Here is a 23,029-nt window from a genome sequence, read left to right on the forward strand (position 1 = left end):
TGTATATTTATTTGACTCATTGTTTATTTATCGTTTTTCCTATGTTTAGATGTATATATTTATTGTATGTGCATATGTGTATGATATACTTTATCTGTGGTTATATATGGATATATGATTTGAGTGATGTTACTATTAGGCATGAGTTGATATATCCTAAAATGATGAAATTCGAAAAAACAGAACTGAAATTCGAATTCTAAAAGTTGAAAAATCGTAGAATGACAACAATAGAAAAAATCTTCAGAAATCTGAAAAATACGAGTCGATATATCGTAAAACGATAAAATTCAAAAAAACAGAACTGAAATTCGAATTCTAAAAGTTGAAAAACCCTAGAATGACAACAATCAAAAAAATCTTCAGAAATCTGAAAAATACGAGTCAATATATCATAAAACGGTGAAATTCAAAAAAACAGAACTGAAATTCGAATTCTAAAAGTTGAAAAACCCTAGAATGGCAACAATAAAAAAAATCTTCGGAAATCTGAAAAATACGAGTCGATATATCATAAAACGGTGAAATTTGAAAAAACGGAACTGAAATTCGAATTCCAAAAGTTGAAATACCCTAAAATGACAACAATCAAAAAAATCTTCAAAAATCTGAAAAATACGAGTCAATATATCGTAAAACGGTAAAATTTAAAAAAACAGAACTGAAATTCGAATTTTAAAAGTTGAAATACCCTAGAATGGCAACAATCGAAAAAATCTTCAGAAATCTGAAAAATACGAGTTCATATATCGTAAAACGATAAAATTTGAAAAAATGAAACTGAAATTCGAATTCTAAAAGTTGAAATACCCTAGAATGGCAACAATCGAAAATTTTTTCAGAAATCTAAAAAATACGAGTCGATATATCGTAAAACGGTTAAATTCGAAAAAATGGAACTGAAATTCGAATTCTAAAAGTTGAAAAACCGTAGAATGACAACAATCGAAAAATTCTTTAGAAATCTGAAAAATACGAGTCGATATATAGTAAAACAGTAAAATTTGAAAAAATGGAACTGAAATTCGAATTCTAAAAGTTGAAAAACCCTAGAATGACAACAATCAAAAAATCCTTCGAAAATCTGAAAAATACGAGTCGATATATTGTAAAATGGTAAAATTCGAAAAAACGGAATTGAAATTCGAATTCTAAAAGTTGAAAAACCCTAGAATGACAACAATCGAAAAATTCTCTAGAAATCTGAAAAATACGAGTCAATATATCAAAATGCCCCCCAAATTTTGATAACATTTTATTTGACCCCTCAATTATCTATTCCTAAAATTTCTTTGAGAAATTTATAATGCTTTTATAATGTTTAATATCAAAATACCCCCTTAATTTTAATAAAATTTCATTTAACCCTTTCTAGTGAGTGAGGAGGTTTATATAAATGAAAGGAAGGGTAATTTTGTATTTTAAAAAAAGTCATTGGCATTTTTGCTTAGGAATAGTGAATTTGGGCATTTTTGCTTGAAAATAGTGACTTTGGGCATTTTTGCTTAATGGGAGGGTATTTTGGCCATTTTTAATAATTTCCCTTTAAATTTCTTGAAACAGAACAAAACCAAAACGCAATGCTACTATTTCAGTCCATCCTTGCATTGCCGGCGTTGCTACAGCCCTGCTGCTACAGGAGCTAGTGGTGGGGTGATGGAGTCCACGCGGTTTCAGAAGCTTTTAATTAGATGGTTTGTCTGATTGTGGAATGAAGATGAAAAGAGAAGAGCTGGTGGTGGGTTTGTTGAGGTTCAGAGCATTTGTGCGAGTGTTAATGAAGAACAACCCATTTAACCATACAACCATTTTTTTTAAGGTACATGCTTGCCTGCTTGCCTATATATATATATAGTATTTACTTGCCCTTTTCTCATCATATTGGATCGAGGTTGTTTGGTATGGGAAAGAGTTTATTCTTATTAAGTGTTTGGTGTAAGTCCGGAGTGGAGTGTCTTCATTGAATGTACATATAGAATTGATGGGGTGATTTGGTATCTAAATTTATAGGATTTTATTGCTTTATGTGCAAAGATGTTACCTGTTTGATGAGATTTTTAATGTAGAAATTAAATTCATTATAGCTGGCTAAATGTTTGAATAGGGACGGGAATTAGAGGAAAATGTGTGTATAATGTTTCTCGCATGCTAGTGCTTCTATTTTTGTTGTTCTTTTGAATCAAAAGACTATAGAAGGTAATAGCTGAAGGCGATTTTAAACTTTAAATGACATGGAGAAGGCACAGATTGGTGGCCCTTGTTTCTGTTAACAACAAACAACATGGTTTTGGAGAAATAATATGTGGCCGAATTTGCTTAGAAACACCTGCTTAGATTATGGGAGATTATGCTTTTTGTGCTCTCAGTGGAAAGTCAGTTTGAGATTCAGTGGAAAGTTGGTCTTGTTTGCGCTCCGTTGGTAGCTGAAAGGAAAAGTAATCCTTTTGATAATTTTTTTAGAGAATGAAAAATCTTGACTATTTCTTTCACTGTTATGGGAAAAAAATTTATTCGTTATTGTGGTTGTGTGGCCATTGTGAATTTTTTGTTAATAGGGACTAGATGCTTGAAACATATGACAGTATGATATCTTCTACTTTTAACTTTTCCTAGCTCAGTTTAGTTTGAATTTATAGTTTGAACTGACGGTTTGAATTCACGGTTTGGATTTGTGTCTCAAGTTCATGGGTCATGGACAAAACAACCGTATTTTATTCAAATAATAGGCAAAACCGTCAATTTGAGCCCAATCAAACAAAACACTTCCTAGCTCGAGTTCGATTTAGTTAAAAAACGAATAAAATCTTCTAATTCAGATTTAACTCTAATTCATATTAAAAAAATTTGAACCAAACCAAACCAAATTAAACTCGCTTCCAATACTAAGTTGACTTAATTTGGATGTAGTTTAAAACCAATTCACCCAATGGAATTTATTTTATTTTGTAAAGCAAAAATGACTTTCTTACTATAATTGACTATTTAATATATAATTAGATATTATTTTATTTTTTATTGCATTACTTATTTTATATGATGAAATTTAATTATAATTCCTAGTTTATATTTTTTCCTGCCTAAGCTAGTAATAATTTGATAAGATGGTTTTAGTCTTTCATTTATGTTTTAAAAACATTAGTAATATTAAATTGAAGTGGAAAACAAAATAAAAATTGTAACATAAAATACTTTAATTTAATTTTTAATTTTTTTATTATTTTATTTTAAAAAAATCATATTATACCATGAGATACACAATACATGATTCACGATACACGATATAAAAAATTAGGTTTTCAATACATGATTTGACCACCATTGCAAACCTTATAAGTATGAACCCAAAATTTCATATGTTTTGCATCAAAAGTTTATAGAAGTTTAGAATAGATAAGGGTAGTAGCAACACCATGCATATATCAACTATGGAAAACAACTTATCTTATCATCTTTTATAGTTTTAACCTGCCAACAATTCAATTTAAGAGATATTAGAAAAGGTTTTGTGGATGGAAGGCGTGGGATGATTTTGAAAGAAGAAGCAACAACAACAACATTGTAGTCAGATTGTGCAAAACTGGTAGAAACATCAACAACGACGTCAACTATGTTTGAATTTGGATCCATATTAAAATCCTTAAGATTTTGCAAATTTTGGGCAATAGATGCAGGAACAAAAGCTTGAAGTGTGATTCAACAAGGCATAGATAGAAAAGGGTATAAAAAAGAAAAAAGGAAAAATGCAAGTAATGAGAAACAAGAAAGAGGCGAGTAGAGAAAGTCGTGTGTTGATATGAAAACAAAGCCTTTTATGGTTGAAAAATAAGAATGTTAAAATGACTACAAGTTAAAAGAAATTAAGAAACAAAGATCTAAAGTAATTTAAGTGATGAACAATTGTTCTACAACTACCAAGTGGATCAATAAGATAAAACGTCACATCTTAAGTAATTTAAGAGATGAACAACTATTTTGACAATTATCTGATTCAACATTTTATAAAAAAAATGCACATTCTACACAATTTCCATCATTCAATAAGACATAAAATTGACCTTGTTTGCCTTTCCATCAATTTTCAATAATCGGAGGAGGAAGAACATGAATAGAAAGAGGATCTTGACATCAAATTCATGGGATTAGATTACATAAGAATATGATACAATAAGTTATCAATTATTTGAGTGATGAAGGAATTTTGTTAGCATTGATATGTATCAAATTATGATACAATGATTTAGATGTTCAAATGCATAAGTTTGGAGAATGAGTATAAAATGTGTTAGAAGTCCTAGTGATTGAATTTTAGTGTTTTGATTTTTGAAATTCAATGGTAAACAACTATTTTTATCATTTCCGACATGACGGTGACCATTCCAAGGATAGGAATGGTTGTTCCTTAGCTAATTTGGTTTTTATAATTCATAATGAAATGTTCGTACTAAAGACAGGTACAACCATTTTTGCCATATAGAATAGGTCATGATAAACACTGGCGCTAAAGTATAGTATGATTGTTCTAAGGATAGGAATGGTTGTATCTTTGCTAATTAGGGTTTTTATAGCTCATGATGAAATGCTCTTCCAAAAGACAAGTGCAACCATTCTTGCCACATAGATAAGGTTGTGATAAAAACAAGGTTGTTCATATAAAAAAGACAAAATTATCCCAAGATAGTTGAATGGTCGTGAAAGAGGATATAAGAAAAATTATATAACAAAAAGTGAATGTCTGTTCCTAAGAGTTGAACGGTCGTTTGTGAGTGAAAGATATAAACAATCATGAAATACTTATGTAAAAGGTATTATTCAAATATTTATTATCAAATCTCATGGGTGAAATCAACTAAATCTTTTATTATTTTATAACATATTACACAATAACATTTGCATTTTCCTTCCTTGTAGGAAAAACTCTACAAGACAAGATCTAATAAACTCCTTGAATAGGTTCTCCATTTTCAAAGAGAAGAGACTTAATAAACTCTTCAAGGTTTGGAAGGCGTTGGCTGTCATCATAACTATACATCAAAGGAACCATTCTCGCTAGATTTAGGGAAGTCCTTATGAAAGAACATGAAAACGGGTTTGAGGAGAGACATTCCTTATTTAGGCACTTCCATGCATCTGAAATCTTATCCATAGTATGCTTTTCAGCAGCTTTTACATCAGAGATTTGGTGTTCCCTCATATAGTAGTCAACGTATGATCCATCTTTGCCGTCTTGATTCTCATCCTGACATTCATGTAATTAATTAACGTTTAATAATTTTCCATCCATTGCCTAAAACATGCTGACGTAATTCACATATCAGAATGGATCTAACTAATTATGTGACCGTCATATCATTATTGTGACAAGACAATATGGGTCAGTACTTGTAACTTGTTGGGTGCAACAAATGCTTTGTCTTGTGCACTTTCATATTACTTTGCACACTGAAATAATTCATGATCAATTATGTTTCAATATTTTGTGAATGCTATTAATAGCAGTGACTAAAACTAAAATATAAAAAATGCATGCCTTTTTTTTGTTACCTTGGCACTGCCTAAATCATCCCAAAGCCGAAGAATGGTTGCGGTGGAGGATATTATTCCTGGATTATTGCCAATGAGTTGAACAGTTTCCTTTGTTACATTCTGACCCAGAAGAAAAAATACATGCACCAGCATCAGGTGTATCCCTGAACTAATAATCCCATTTTTCAAGTATTCTTCCGCCTTAGGCATGCTCCCACCAGTGAACCATTTTGCTTCAACTAGAAATGCGTTGCACAAACTGGACCACTGTTGCAATCAACATGATCTTGCAACTGTTAATTAGCTGAAGAAATTTTCTCAAAAATTTAAAGCATAAATAGGGTATTGGTATTGTCTATACGCACCGCTTTCCTTAGTGAGTGCACAGGGTTAAAGCCATGCTCCTTGTACACCTTGTAGCTGATTTCATTAGTAACATCATCAAGAACCTGAAAACATATCTTCATGTAGTCTGGTAGTTGATCAATAGCCGCATGATCCCATCTACAAGCATTGGTTTTGCAAATCAAATTGGGCTGCTTAATTATAAAAGAGTCGTATTTAATTACTTATGTTGACAATATACATACCTTTTAACTATATCTGTAAAAATAGTGAGTTCATCAAGTGTTCCATAAACATCAAAAATATCATCGATAATGTAGATGAAGGATACAGCTTTTGTAAACTCAATTCTTTGCCATGACATGTCTGCATCGGTGAAGCAGGCCAAGGACCAAAGATACCATTTAAGCGGTTGGTCTCTTGCAAACTTCAACTTGTTTGCCAAACCAAGGTCTTTCCACCATCTAATATACCGCAAGTATATATACAAATTAATTAAGCGGTAAGATTGATATGACAACCCATGATTAAACATGAACAAGACAAAACTTACTTAGATACTTGAACAATTTCACTTTGGTGTAAGGATTGGACCAAACTGAAATCCATTTTCGCTAGATCCTGGAACACATTTATCCATCTATTTTCACCTTGGAAATATCTGAGAAAGAAGTTTTTAGCCACGAACCTTGCCAAGGTTCTGTGATATGGATACGACAACGTATTTCTAACAATCTCAGCTTGGTAATCGACAAGTTTGGTCATCGAGTCATTGAGGAGCTTGGAACTAAATTGCCTAGCTTCATCAAGCACATCTTCTCCTTGTACACAAAGCTGTGATGCTTCATATAGATCCAACAATCCATTAATGTCTTCTTTTAATCTCTGGTTAAACTTTCCGTCCTTGTTCGTAAATCTGTTAAACACATCTGCGTCATCACACCCAAACAAAATAAATTACCAAGTCCCAAACTGAACAATTAAACTAGTAAGACTATTTGTTAAATAAAGAAAACAAGAATACGCACCAGTAGGCACATTAAAGCCTTCTTGTCTCAACAGTCGAAAGCGAAGAGAAGTCTCTTGAAGACAATGATGATGCTGAAATGGGTCACTGGTAGATATCACATACTGCCGGCGTAGAATTTGTTGAATCTCATCCTGGAAGTGGTAATCAATGCTAAGGCGTTGAACAGCGTCAATAATGGCCAATCCTTCGAAACTGTCTTCTCCAACTCTGCCTATCATATGCTTAAATGCCTTCAATTTTCGTGCATGTTCAACATGAATGTCTTCCTATAAGATAAGAGAAATCTGCTTAAAAAATTTGGTGACAAATCAAGTCTGGCAGAATGTATAAAAACAAGAAGAAAGATATACTTACAATGACGCTGGGGTGTCCCATTGGATGCTTCAAGTGTTTCACGAGGTTAGATTTGAGAACAGTATCCTTCTCAAGGGCATCGCTTTGTTTTTCATAATTGTTTGACAAGGAGCCTCGTAAAATAAAGTTTGGCTTGCCTGTTTTAGAAATCTTTCTTGGGACATTTAAATTATAGGAGGAAAAAGAAGAAAAAGCTGGGAAACAGAAAGCCATGGATATATGATTTGAGCTTTTGAAAGATATATGAGAAAATGAAAAACAATGATCCGAATTTATAGGATTCATTTCCATTATACAAAGGTTTTAAGAATCAAATCGGATTATAAACTATTTTGAGGTTTAGCTCTCATTGAATTGAATTGACCATTTTATTTTATTAGTCCAATTAGATTTTTCAATTTTGTGAAAGAACTTATAAATTTTTGGTTTAATTATATTTTTTTTACATACCGAATTTAACTTTATACATAATTTTAAATTTTAACCATACAAAACAAAATACTATTAAAAATTAATTAAAATAACCGTGATAATACACATTAAAACAAAAATCAAACCTATTATAGTAAACAAAAATTAATAATGTTTATGTAACACCGTTAATTTCAAAAAATTTTACGTAACAAAAATGATGTTTATGTAACAACAATTAATTTATTTTCAATTCAACGTGTAAAATAATTTATTTTCAATTCAACGTGTAAATATCATTTAAGTGCAAAATAATAATAATAATAATAATAATAATAATGCTAACCAATCAAATAAACGATAATAATAAAAGAAAATTTTATGGGATACTCAAAGGTAAACCTAAACCAAATTGCCTCCAAAATCATCCAACCAATATCAGAAGACAAATTTAATCTCCCATAAATCTAAAATTTCAAGTTTTGAACAACTGAGATTGAGTTAATGATGGATGGAGCATCGAAACAAATTCAGATAAATTCTAAGCAATGTTAATAAACAAGAAGACATCAGTATTTTGGTAAATTGAAAGTTCTCATACAATTAGACGTAGCTGTCGCCCACTTGCCCTTCCTATTCCCCAAGGTGAAAATAAACTTTTTTATGATAAAATATTTTTTAATCTTTTGATAAACTCATGCACCGTGCAAGAAGAAATTAAAGGTTGGAATCGTCACAGTCGCACAAGAAGAAAGGGCTGGAATCGTTGCAGCCGCGACAGTTCACAGTCAATCAATCCTGCAGAAATAGCACTGTCGTCAACTAAATTGGAGAAGAGATCCACTGTTGTCGACTCGCCTTCGTGCGTGGTGGGGGAGAGCAGTAAAACGTTGTTGGCATAGCAGCAACGGCGGCACCGCGCCTAAGGAGAAAGGGCTTTGAATAATTTTAATATTCAAAGAACCGGACCAAGATTGAACCGGAATGGACCGCAAACCGGAAGCGAACCACCGGTCCAGCTGCAGTCCAGCTCGAAATATGTCTAAAACAGTTATTTTTGCAATAAAATCCACTTAAGAGTCCGGTTCACAGTGCGTCCGGTCCGAGCCGGTTTAAAAACCTTGCATTAAACAACAATTGACCATGTTATGCACGTTTAACTACATACTGTTCCAGCAACTAGAAACGTGTTTCCACTGTTAGATTTGATGGAGTTCCACGGTAAGTTTGGAGTAAAAAATGTCAGTCGCTTCTTCAATCAACGCACGGCATGTTATCTTCAAGATTGGCGGCATAAGGTTCTCAAATTTGTATCATATTTTAAGATTACAATCAGAATGTCATTCATGAGTGAAAAATCTGAATGATCGTAAAATAATTATATAATAAACTTTTTGAGTAGGTTCTTTAAAAGAGATTTAACAAAATTTTTGAAGCATGAAAGATTTTGATTATCGTCATAATTGAATATCAAAAAAACTTTTTTTGTTAAATTTAGTAAAACGTTTAAGAATTATGATGAAAATAGGTTTGGGGAAAGACATTCCCTATCTAGGCACTTTCATACAACTGAAATCTTGTAAGTAGTACGTTTTTCAATGATTTTTACATCAGAAACTTGGTATTGTTACAAGTAGCAATAAACATAAAACCCATCTTTGCCACTTTGATTCACAGCCTGAAATTGATGTACTTAACTATTTAACAATTTTTCATCCAAAATTGCTTGGCTGTCATATCATAAACATGAAAAGACAATTATATGGGCCCAACACTTTGCATTCAAATATCAAAAATAAAAAATCTATGAGTAAAACATTTACTGAACTATCAAAAATCTATGACTCTCTCGGTCCAACATTTGTAATTTGCCGTATGCCCGTTTAAGTTACTTTGCGCACTGTAATCATACAAAAGCCGCCGAAGAGTAGTTGCGGTGGGGGATAACATTCCTGGATTATTGTCAACAAGTTGAACAGTCTCGTTTGTTACTTTTAGACCCAGCGGAAAAAATACCTGCACGATTACCACATGTATCCCTGAACTGATAATCCCATTTTTCAAGCATTCTTCAGAATTAGGCATGCCCCCATCGGAAAACTAATTGCTTCAATCAGAAATGCGTTGCACAAAGTGGACCGCTATAGCAATCAACATTATCTTGCCACTGTTAATTAGCTGAAGAAATTCTCTCAAAAAGTTAACGCATTAATACGGTAATTGTAATGTTTATACGCACCGCTTTCCTTAGTGAGTGCACGTTGTTGTAGCCATGCTCCTTGGACACCTTGCAGCTGATTTCATTGGTGATATCATCAAGAAGCTGAAAACATATCTTCATGTAGTCTGGGAGTTGACCAATAACCGCATGATCCCGTCTTCAACTAGCACTGGTTTTGCAAATCAAATTGATCAAATTGCTTAATGAAGAAAGAATCTTGGCTTATCCAGCTGTATAGATGTGGAGGTTTAAGTACGAACATTTATGAAGTTATAAGTGACATTCAGGGATGAAATTAAATATTCTTGCTTAATTTTTACTCATTTTGATCGATAGTTAGCATGTGTCAACTTAAAACATATAAAATGACTATTAGAAATGTTGATTTTACTCTGAATTTTACTTATAACTTTTACAGTGTAGAAATGTTGATCTAAGATTATTTCTTCATTGCTATGTTGGTTGGGAAGTGTTTTAGTGTCGTAACTTCTAAGATTATGGGTTATTTAGGTTTAAAAGACAAATTTATTTTCATCAATTCGAATTTATTTAACTTTCTATTGATGTCAATAATAAGACAGATGATTTGATAAGAAGTTATTTGTACAGATGGAATTACACAAAAGACAAATTAGCTTGTTGGAGTTTGAGTTGTTGATACAATGTATTGTTTTATTTTGAGATTTTTGTTGTTAGAATTTGAAGCTAATTTTTCTTGTTAATTGTTACAAATTTGTTTTCTTGTTAATTGTTATAAATTTGAAACTAAATTAATTTTGAAAATTTTTTAAGGTTGATGCACTCAACAAATATTGAACATTTTGCAACATAAATTTAAAAACTTCACATTCAATATACCATTTCACAACAAATTGTACAAAAAAGACTGATGAAACAAGAATTTGCATTTTACAATATGGAAGATGTCTCATTCTCTCTCTCTCTCTCTCTCTATCTCTATCTCTCTTTATATATATATAATAGGTTCCAGATAGGAACCAAAACATGTAATGTTAGTTTAGAGTAGAAAGTAACCTTATGGGTTTCAAGTTCTGATTCCTATTTTTAGGAATCGATCGGTTCTGATTCTTGAAAATTTTACAAGGTACTTAGATTTGCTCGTCCTTACTAAATATGACACTATGTCTAGCTTATCCAAACATGAAACTAAATTTTTTAAACTTATTATTTTCCTTTTCTTAAGCTTGAGAAGCATAACTTTGGCACAACTTAAGGATATTTAGGTTAGGTTGATAACTTTTCCCCAACTCATAAGGTGTCTTACCAGATTTCTTATAAGGAATTGTATTTAGTAAGTGACGTACAGATAAAATAACTTCATCCCAAAGATTTCTAAGAGCAGAACTAACAAGCATTAGTTCCATCATTTCTTTTAGGTTCTTATTTTTTCTTTTAGTTGCACCAGTTGATTCGGGTGAATAAGGAGGAGTAATTTCATGAATTATTTCTTCATTTTCACAAAAATAATTGAAAAGAATATATTTACCACATTTATTTGATCTAATCCTTTTACTTTTTCTTATCTAATTGGTTTGTAACCTCACCTTTGAATCATAAAAATGATCTCCAATGCTTCATTTCTTTTTTACCAGATATGTTCTAGTGTATCTAGAAAGATAATCTATAAAAGTCATATAATAATTTTTGCTTTAAGTCTCCTAAATCATAGTGAATCAAGTTCAATAAATTTGTTTCTATTTGAAAGATATCCAATAGTTGCTTATTTATTTTTTCATTTGGATTCAACAGATTTTTTGTCATTTATTCAAGAAAGTCTTATTTAGATTAGAAAAATTGTATTTTTTTTTAAATATATATTGCATTAACATGTCCTAATCTAGCATGATATACATCAACAAAATCAATCAAGTAAACAAAAGATGCATTTCCATTCATAATTTCAAAAATATTCACAAAAAGTCTCTAATCACAATAATCTTTCTCCACAAACACATCATTCTTAGTCATTACAATTATATCATATTCAAATGACACTTTAACCCTAACAATGGCTCTAATGTTAGGCACATGTTTTACATATTTCAGAGCCAAAAGTCTTGTCAGATTTGAGTTTTTCTTTACTAAAAACATTAATTGTTTGAGAATCATTAAGACATACATATTCTCCTCTATCCCCCACTAGAGTGTAGAAGTTGAAAGAAGTTTTGTTTATATACATATGTCTAGTAGAACCTGAGTCTACTATCCATTCTTTCGCATTGCCCGTAAGATTAGCTTGAGAAATGACTATAGCAATGATATCATCTCCTTTAATCAAATTCACTTTCGCTTTAGGAGGATAGTCTTTTCTCTCTCTTTTTCCTACATTAAGAGTGTATCAAAATTTGATATGATTCAGTGTGCATATTGTATGATGCGATAGGTATTGATTAAAAAAAAATACAAATCGATATACCTTTTTTACTAAATTAGATATGTAATTAGAGATGGATACAAGTTGGACTTAGTTCGAATACCCTTTGACTCGAGTTTAACTCAAATATAATATGATTTGATTCTGTTCGACTTTAATTGATGGTTGAGATTCAATTTAGTTTGATTCGAATCGATGGTTCATATGGATGGTTTGGATTCGATTCAAAACTTAAATTGATGATTCGATTCAATTCGAATTAATGGTTCGTAGCTTGGTTCAGTTTGGATTTATGGTTTAAATCGATGGCTTGAATTTATGGTTAAAGTTCATTGTTCATTAACAAAATGATTTTATTGTACCGAAATAATAGGCAAAATTGTCGACTCAAGCTGAACTTGAGCCCAACGAAACCAAACACCTCCTAACTCGAGTTGGACTTGGTACAAAAAACGAATAGAATCTTTCAATTTGAAATTTTTCTTGAATTAAATTTAAATAAGCTCGAACCGAACCAAACCTATATCAAGCTTTCTTCCGATATTAAACTAACTTAATTTGAATGTAACTTAAAACTGATTTATCCAACCAAATGTATCTTTTTATTATAATTGAATATTTAATATACAACTTATCCAACCGAATCTAGCTTAAAATAATACTATATATTATTTTATTTTTTATTACATTACTTATTTTGTATAATGAAGTTTAGTTATAATTCTTAGTCTATATTTTTTCTTGTCTATGCTAATAACAATTTGAAAAGATGGTTTTAATTTCATTTATGTTTTAAAAGCATCAGTGATATTAAAATTGAAATGGCAAACAAATAAAAAGTATAACAAAAAATACTTTAATTTAATGTTAAATTATTTTATTATTTTATTTTAAAAAATGTATCATACGAATAAATCATCATGAAATATTGATATAAAGGGTCGTTCAAATATTTACAGTCAAACCTGATGACTGAAATTAACCAGTGCTTTTATGATTTTGTCGGTCCAACAAATTAATGTATCTATAATCTGTGCTTGCTATCAAGAGCGTTGACTAAAACTGAAATAGACGAAATGTATGGCCTTTCGTTTGACGACACCTCAGCACTTCCCAAATCATACAAAAGCCGAAGAATGGGTGCGGTGGGGGATAATATTCCTGGATTATTGTCGACAAGATGAACACTTTCCTTTGTTACTTTTTGACCCAGCAGAACAAATACATGCACGATTGCCACATGCATTGTTTTATTTTGAGATTTTTGTAGGGAAAAATATAAACGATCATGAAATACTTATGTAAAAGTTATTATTCAAATATTTATTATTAGATCTCATGGGTGAAATCAACTAAACCTTTTATTATTTTATAACATATTACACAAAAACATTTGCATTTTCTTTCTCTATAGGAAAAACTCTACAAGACAAGATCTAATAAACTCCTTGAATAGGTTCTCCATTTTCAAAGAGAAGAGACTTAATAAACTTAAGATGCATCATGCACGTGGCACCAAGGCACATAGCTACCCAATTCAGTTCAGATATGCATGGTAAGGATGTTGCTTTCAGATATTGCTCACATGATTAATGAGATGTACTACATATATACCCAAGGTAAAAACCATCTTCGAATAGTTATGTCGATCTTTCATCCACATGGCATACTCATGAGAGATGTGTCTAACAAAGCAAGTCAGAACTGTTATCTAGTTCTAACAAACATTCGCAGTATTATTATGTTTTCGTCGACGTAATAATCTCAAAAGAGAATTTACATATTGTAAAAACATAAAATATAATGTTATCACGCATTTGAACGATCTTTTATACTAAAAACAAAATTAATTGACCAAGTGAACTCACCTCTTCAGACAACCATCCAAATGTATCCATGTGTGTATCCCAAAAGGTAATTTTGGTACTCTTCCCTATGTCATACACAGACGTTTCTCGAAAAGAATTCGTTCTACATACCATTTCTTGAAAATTTTCTCATTCTCAATCTTTGATAACTGCACAATCGGTCTCGACCGTTGGATCTGTGGTCTCAATGGATTTATATATGGGCTACGAACGAGTAGTCCCTTCTCGACAATTCTACCATAAACTATGCGAAAATACTACATTAAAACAAACAATATGTCATTTAAAATCACATTAACTCGTGAGATTTTCATAAACTTTTTAATACCTTCTATAAGGTAGGAGTCATGGTCAAAGAATCCGCAAGTGAAGTTAGATCGACTATATTAACTTTCGAGACCGACTATAGTTAAATACATAAATTCAGTAAATGAATAATATGTTTTTCAATCGTACTTATTAAATTTCTTGAAATTTTTTCAACCTGAATGAGGTCTCCTTGTACAAGAAGTTCAACCACATTATCAATGACCTTGTCATCTTAAGACGTAATATCGATCACCTGTTTTTCCTTGCATAGTATGTTAAGATAGACCAAATGAAGATCCTATTGTAACAACAAATCAAGGGTAAATGACAATTAATATTAACAAAAGTATTAATTTACAGTGATTAATCCAATAGTTTACCTCAATCTCCGTACAAGGTGATAATGGGGCATTTTCATATGGTGATCCATCATCATTGGCGATATCTTGTGTCAATATTAACATTTCATATTAGTAAATCTAACTATTTAATAGAAATTATAAAGTATACAGTTAACAACGTCTGTACCTCGAATGTTGAAATAGATGTCATAATGGGATCCCCTCTCGACATGGCCTTTTCAACACCAGGATATTATAACAATGTCGATAGTAACAAGTTAACAGGGAATCGATAATCAAATGTGTAAATGAGATATAATATTAACAATCAATGTTATGCTTACCAGAATCATCAAAAAAAGTATTGATAGGGAAATTGTGTGGAGTGATCCATCATCGTTGACATCCTATAACAGTATTAACATTTTATATTGGTTAATCAAATAGTTACATTTATTGAGATTAAAAGGTGTACAGTTGATAGTATACATACATTTACTTTTGAAGTCAATATCATCAAGGGATCCCCCATCGATGCAACCTTAGAAATGTCTAGTCACTTTCATAATGTTAACAATAACGAGTTATCAGAGAATCAATAATCGAACGTGTAAATGAGATATAATATTAATAATCAATGTTATACTTATCGGAATCATCACAGAAGGTGTCAACAGGGAAACTGCGTAGGGTGATTTATCATCGTCGACATCTTCTAATAGTATTAACATTTTATATTGGTTAATCAAAGAGTTACGTATATCGAGATTAGAAGGTGCATAGTTGATAATATATGTACATCTACTTTTGAAGTTAATGTCATCAAGGGATCCCCCATTGGTGTAGCCTCAAAAACGCCAGACCACTATCACAATATCGATCGTAATGATTTAACAGGTAATTAATCAATGATTGTTAAATTCAGATATAACATTTACAAAAGACTTTATAATTACTTGAACCATCATAAAAGGTGTCAACGAAAAAATCTCATGCGATGATATGTAGTCGTCCACATCAAAAGTCAATATAGGATCCTTTCTGGATGGTCCCTCATCAAACAACTAACGCTATAAAAATATCAATATTTACGAGTTAACAAAAGACTAAAAGTATTTTTAAAATATCATTTCTAATATACTCAAAACGTTTAGCACTCGCATCGACAACAAATGGAGATAGGAATGTCAAACCTCCTTTCGATAGTCCATCACCATCGTCACGAGAAAACTGTAACAACATATATAGTTATTATAGGGTTTATATAGTTGTATATATAAATAGATGAAATATCTAGTAAATTATTAATTTTTTCACCTGTCGAACAATGTCTATGTGGTGATGAGATTGTGTCTCCTTTGTATGAGTCATTATATCCTTTATATGACTCAACCTATCCTTTATACGAGTCACCTTATCCTCGATCTAACTAAACTTATCCTCCATAATAGCCTCCATACCAATAAATAGATTTAAGATAAGATTTTCCCATTGAGCCAATACAGTATCAAAGTAATGAATGGAGAAATCTGGTCTATTGATAGGAGGATCGTCTGACGTGCGCTCAGTAGTAGGGGGTAGAATATAAGGTTTCGGTGATATGTGCTCATCGACAAGGGTTGTCATAGGGTTACTGACCAGACAAGGCTTGGTGATAGGAGGTTGGATAGGAGCCTCGATAGGAGGAGGAGAAACGATCAGAGAAGTCATGTCTGCAGGACTCGATGACGCACTTCCTGATGACGCCAAGGTTGATGTGGATGAAAAAGATCAACTATCCAACATCCCTATGTATCAAACGATATCATCATACTAGTTTGTACCTTTCTTTACTAGAGATAAAATTAGTGGAAAATTAACATCTTCCTACAAATTTTTTTTTAAGCACACTTTGTTATTATACCTTTTACATATGTTAATTAATAAACAAGTTAATACTTATTACATCACCGATGAAAATAGTTGAGATGGAATCCCATCCTAAGATGTCTTTTGTGTGCAATCTCAACATTCAAGTAGCTTTAAAAATCAGCGTGATATCCACCTATCGATATAGTGAGTCCAGTGTTTCATATATTCAAAACTGTAATTTCAACTTAAATCGGTTATTGTATATATTTATAATCGTATTAAATCAATTTTATTTTAATCACATTTTTTTTTAAATTTATCAATACCACAATTACTTGAAACGCTAGTAGAAATCTCATGATACCATACTATTTAAACTAGTTTTTCTTCGTATTTTTTGAATCAGAATCTATAGAAATTCAGGAGATATTATCATAAATCGAGCGATGTGTCATCTGCCACACCCGTACTCCCCATAGGTATGCGTTGAATCCATTAAAATAATCAGCTAATTGTAATATCTTTTGAGGAATTATTTTCTTCAAATCACTTTGTAATAATCCCATATGAAGATAAAACAATAGTACTAACTTTATTACATTAGTGTCGTCCTCCTCCCACGACCTCTGTTGGAAAACACGACTTTGATTAACATATGTAACTGACTTACACCTATGAAAATATGTTTGGAGGATCCGATCTATGGCCTTTGATAGAATATAAATGTCAATATCTACCAGATAACTGAATCAAAGGCTTGTCATAATAACAAACTCATATAGACTGAACCTTATATCTACATCATTAACTCAAAACTATAACTCCTCTCTTAAGGTCACCTTATGTACAGCTCTAGGATGAAGGACTGTATTAAAACCCCACTAAATCGGCTATCCTTCAAGTCCAAGAAGTATCCGAAACAGGTACGTTAAAAAATTTGCAATTGCCTCTCAATTAATAATTTTTTGATCACAACTCCTATATCTCTATATCCACGTATAGTAACTTGAGCCTTGAAGTGTTTTTCGATAGGAAATCGCATTTCATCCTTGTTTTCATCCCTTTTTCTCTTTTGTTCGGCTCCTCGTATCAAAATTAAATTGCGATTATATTAAATTTATATTACAAATTACTAAATTTTGAACATAGAGGCCTTATTTAAAAAAACATATATCAAATTCGAATTCTACATGTAAAAAAACCATAAGATACACAAATTTAAATTTGCCCTTTATATGAAAAAAATAAAAAAAAACCCCAAAATTTTGCATAACATGCATTCTGCCCTATAAATCTAACCACGCGAATTTGCTTGTCAACCGTACTAATTCATGTGGTTGACCATCACCTCGCGTGTCAATCGCATGAATTCATGTGGTTGAATGTCACCTCGCGTGTCAACCAACTTTTAGAATTTGTATTCTGCCCCACCACATGATTAAAACTTGTATTTTCACCCCCCAACCACACAAGTTCGTGTGGTCCAAGAAGTTTAAAAAATGCACAAAACCTCCCTGTCTCCGACAAATCTCACTACATGAATTCGTGTGGTCAACACGCCATTTGCATGGTCACTACCAAATTCGTGTGGTTAGATTTTATCTTCTAAACTTCATTTTTCAAACGTCATTTCAGTAACAATCAACTCTACACCTAATCTAACACAAAAACTCTATGAAAATTTATCAAAATCACTAATAAATCAACTAATTTCTTCAAATCTTTCAAATCAGAACCCTAACACTAAACATGCAAATTTGACATCAAATCAAGTAAATCTTAAACTGAAATGCATAAAGAGATGACAAAGATTGTTTTGCTAACTTTTTTGTCTATTTTTGTCGTCGGAATGTTTGTGAAAATCGCTTGAAAAAATCAATTGTGTTGATTGTGTGAAAACATGTGTTTGGAATTTCTGTTTTTGTGTGTTAGATGCAAAACACATTGTTTTCTTCGTTTTTTATATGAGGGGCATTTTTGTTTCCACAAGAATTAGGGCATTTTAGTTTAAAATTCAATTACAGGGGTTAATGAAGGACAACCCATTTAACCACCTCTGAGGTTCAAAGCATTTGTGCGAGTGTTAATGAAGAACAACCCATTTAACCATACAACCATTTTTTTTAAGGTACATGCTTGCCTACTTGCTTATTTATATATAGTATTTACTTACACTTTTCTCATCATATTGGATCGAGGTTTTTTGGTACATGCTAACCAATCAAACAGACCAAATTGCCTCCAAAATCTTCCAACCAATATTAGAAGACAAATTTAATCTACCATAAATCTAAAATTTCAAGGTTTGAACGGCTGAGATTGAGTTAATGATGGATGGTGCATGGAAACAAATTCAGATAAATTCTAAGCAATGTTAATAAACAAGAAGACATGAGTATTTTGGTAAACTGACAGTTCTCATGCAATTAGACGTAGCTGTCGCCCACTTGCCCTTCCTATTCCCCAAGGTGAAAATAAACTTTTTTTTGATAAAATATTTTTTAATCTTTTGATAAACTCATGCACTGTGCAAGAAGAAAAGGCTGGGATCGTCACAGTCGCACAAGAAGAAAGGGCTGGAATCGTTGCAGCCGCGACAGTTCACAGTCAATCAAACCTGCAGAAATAGCACTGTCGTCGACTCGCGCAAGAAGAAGGCCACTGTCGTCGACTAAATTGGAGAAGAGATCCACTGTTGTCGACTCGCCTTCGTGCGTGGTGGGGGAGAGCAGTCAAACGTTGTTGGCATAGCAGCAACGGCGGCACCGCGCTTAAGAAGAAGGGCTTTGAATAATTTTAATATTCAAAGAACCGGACCAAGATTGAACCGGAACGGACCGCAAACAGGAAGCGAACCACCGGTCCAGCTGCAGTCCAGTTCGAAAATATGTCTAAAACAGTTATTTTTGTAATAGAATCCATTCAAGAGTCCGGTTCACAGTGCGTCCGGTCCGAGCCGGTTTTAAAAACCTTGCATTAAACAACAAATGACCATGTTATGCACGTTTAACTACATACTGTTCCAGCAACTAGAAACGTGTTTCCACTGTTAGATTTGATGGGGTTTCCCTAGACACGTCAATTGGGCCGGGTCGAATAGAGGCCCGGCCTAAAGCACGAAAAAAAGCTCAGGCACGACAAAGCCCGGCCCGGTACTGTAGCGTGTCGGACCGGGCCCATGGGCTTATCAGGCCGGGTCTTGGGCTTTAATATTAAACTCATGGGCTAGCCCGACCCGGTATGACACTGTTCATATATATATATATATTTTTTTAAAATTTTTTCTTCTGCCTGGTAGAAGCCCAGGCAGAACGGCTTTTGCCTAGCAGAACGGTAGCTTTTGCCTTGTGGTAGAAGCCGTTGGGTAGCTTCTGCCACAAGGCAGTAGCCGTTGCCAAACTTTTTTTTTAATTTTTTTAATTAATTTATTTTTTCCTATAAAAACCTATTCAATTTTTCATTTTCACTTTCAATTACAATTACAAATTTCTCAACCTCTCAACCTCTCAAACTCTCAATCTTTCAAACTCCCAATCTCTCAAACTCTTAATCTCAACTATTTATTCTATTTTTAATCTCATTTTATTTTAATTTTATCATTATAAAATGTCTTTGAAGAATCGTGTGACAGAATATGTCTTTGAAAAATTCAAAGATTTGGATGTAGAAGATGAATAGATAAATATTATATAGTAGATAAATTTTATTTATGTTTTGTAATTTATACAATATGTAAATTAATTTATTTGTATTTTATTAACAATTTATAATATTTTTTATCATATAACCACGGTATTCCTCCGCCATAAGTGAGGAATTATAAATAAAATATTCGGAGTACTGTCCTCGATTTTAATAATTGAAAAATAATTTGTGTTTAAAAATTTTAATTAAAACTGTTTTTTAAATATTTAATAAAGCCTGACCCGACCCATTTAATAAGGCCCGACCCGGCCCATTTAAAGCCCGTTAGTATATGAGTCGGGCTTTGGGCTTTTATATTTTAAAGGGCCAGCTCGGCCTGAAAGCCCATTACTGTTTGGACCTCGGGCCCGGCCCGGCCCATTAGCCCAACGGGCCGAGCTGGAGTCGGCCCGGCCCATTGACGTCTCTGAGTTTCCCTATTAAAACATGTGCGTAAGTTTGGAGTAAAAAATGTCGGTCGCTTCTTCAATCAACACACGGCATGTTATCTTCAAGATTCCCGCCCGGATAAGGTTCTCAAATTTGTATCATATTTTAACATTACAATCAGAATATCATTCATGTGTAAAAAGTCCGAATGATCGTAAAATACCGATATAATAAACTCTTTGAGTATGTTCTTTATTTTTTAAGAAAAAAGATTTAACAAAAATTTTGAAGTTTGAAAGATTTTGATTATCGTTATAACTGAATATCAAAAAATGTTTTTTGTTAGATTTAGTGAAACGTTTAAGAATTATGATGAAAATAGGTTTGGGAAACGTTTTTCAATAATTTTTACATCAAAAACTTGGTGTTCTTGCAAGTAGCAATGAACATATAACCCATCTTTGCCACTTTGATTCACATCCTGAAATTGATGTAATTAACCATTTAATAATTTTTCATCCAAAATTACGTGGCTGTCACATCATAAATATGAAAAGACAATTATGTGGGTCCAACACTTTGCATTGAAATATCAAAAATAAATTATCTATGAGTAAAACATGTACAGTCTTGTGACTTAAAGTCCCACATCGTTCTTGTATAGTCTACTGAGTGTGTATATAAACAGGGGTCAGAAGCCCTTAACCCGAATGATGTGTTTTTATGAGAGAAACAAAATCGTGCGGACTTGAAGCCCAAAACGAATAATATCGTTCAGACTGTTTAAAACACGTTATCAGCATGATTAACGATGAGAGGGTGTATTGTGACCTGAAGTCCTACATCGCTCTCATACAGTCCACTGAGTGTGTATATAGGCAGAGGCCAGAAGTGCTTAACCTGAACGACACGTTTTCATGAGAGAAACAAAATCATGCGGGCTTAAAACCCAAAACAGATAATATCGTTCAGTATTTATAACGTACTTGAACTATAAAAAATCTATGACTCTCTCGCTCCAACATTTGTAATTTGTCGTATGCCCAATTAAGTTACTTTGCACACTGTAATCAATAATTCGTGATTAACAAAGTTTCTATAATCTGTAGCTGCTATTAAGAGCTTTGACTAAAACTGAAATAGAAGAAATGTACGATTATTATCAACAAGTTGAACAGTCTCCTTTGTTACTTTTTGACCCAGCAGAAAAAATACATGCACGATTACCACATATATCCCTGAACTAATAATCCCATTTTTCAAGTATTCTTCAGAATTAGGCATGCCCCCCTCGGAAAACCATTTGCTTCAATCAGAAATGCGCTGCACAAACTGGACCGGTGTAGCAATCAACATTATCTTGCCACTGTTAATTAGCCAAAGAAATTCTCTCAAAAAGTTAAAGCATAAATTTGGTAATTGTAATGTTTATACGCACCGCTTTCCTTAGTGAGTGCGCATTGTTATAGCCATGCTCTTTGGACACCTTGCAGCTGATTTCATTGGTGATATCATCAAGAAGCTGAAAACATATCTTCATGTAGTCTGGCAGTTGATCGATAACCGCATGATCCCGTCTTCTATTAGCAGTGGTTTTGCAAATCAAATTGATCGAATTGCTCAATGAAGAAAGAATTATGGCTTATCCAGCTCTATAGATGTGGAGGTTTAAGTACAAACATTTATGAAGTTACGAATGACATTTAGTGATGAAATTAAATATTTTTGCTTAATTTTTACTCATTTTGATCAACGGTTAGCACGTGTCAACTTAAAACATATAAAATGACTATTTTATTTACAATATAGAAATGTCGATTTAAAATTATTTCTTCATTGTTACGTTGGTTAGGAAGTGTTTTAGTATCGTAACTTCTAAGATTATGAGTTATTTAGGTTTAAAAGACAAATTAATTTTCACAAATTCGAATTTATTTAACTTTCTATTGAAGTCAATGATAAGACAGATGATTTGATAAGAAGTTATTTGTGCTGATGAAAATACACAAAAGGCTAATTAACTTGCTGGAGTTTATTGTTTTGTCATTACGAACTGTTATATATATATGGATAGTTATGATTTGTTAATATAATGTATTGTTTTATTTTGAGATTTTTGTAATGAAAGATATAAACGATCATGAAATACTTATGTAAAAGCTATTATTCAAATATTTATTATCAAATCTCATGGGTGAAATCAACTAAACCTTTTATTATTTTATAACATATTACACAATAACATTTGCATTTTCTTTCCTTGTAGGAAAAACTCTACAAGACAAGATTTAATAAACTCCTTAAATA

General features: G+C 32.3%; 1 protein-coding gene, 1 long non-coding RNA gene and 1 pseudogene across 2 annotated transcripts; 1 reads left to right on the plus strand and 2 right to left on the minus strand.

Moving 5' to 3' along the window:
* LOC123193150 overlaps nt 1-23,029 on the minus strand; it is a 97,180-nt pseudogene that overhangs the window by 19,574 nt on the left and 54,577 nt on the right.
* Nucleotides 1,580-2,513, plus strand: LOC123192362. The gene is made up of 2 exons (XR_006496861.1): nt 1,580-1,819; nt 2,241-2,513. It is a non-coding gene; the product is annotated as an uncharacterized LOC123192362 (long non-coding RNA).
* LOC123192358 ((3S,6E)-nerolidol synthase 1-like) lies at nt 4,838-7,469 on the minus strand. Its single transcript, XM_044604885.1, has 7 exons — nt 7,253-7,469; nt 6,897-7,164; nt 6,422-6,797; nt 6,114-6,332; nt 5,889-6,027; nt 5,542-5,790; nt 4,838-5,236 (listed from the first exon to the last, which is right to left on the minus strand). Exons 1-7 carry the CDS (start codon nt 7,463-7,465, stop codon nt 4,931-4,933), a joined length of 1,770 nt encoding a protein of 589 aa, XP_044460820.1. The 5' UTR covers nt 7,466-7,469; the 3' UTR covers nt 4,838-4,930.

This window comes from Mangifera indica, chromosome 12 (genome assembly GCF_011075055.1).
Source record: "Mangifera indica cultivar Alphonso chromosome 12, CATAS_Mindica_2.1, whole genome shotgun sequence".
Classification (NCBI taxonomy): Eukaryota; Viridiplantae; Streptophyta; class Magnoliopsida; order Sapindales; family Anacardiaceae; genus Mangifera; species Mangifera indica.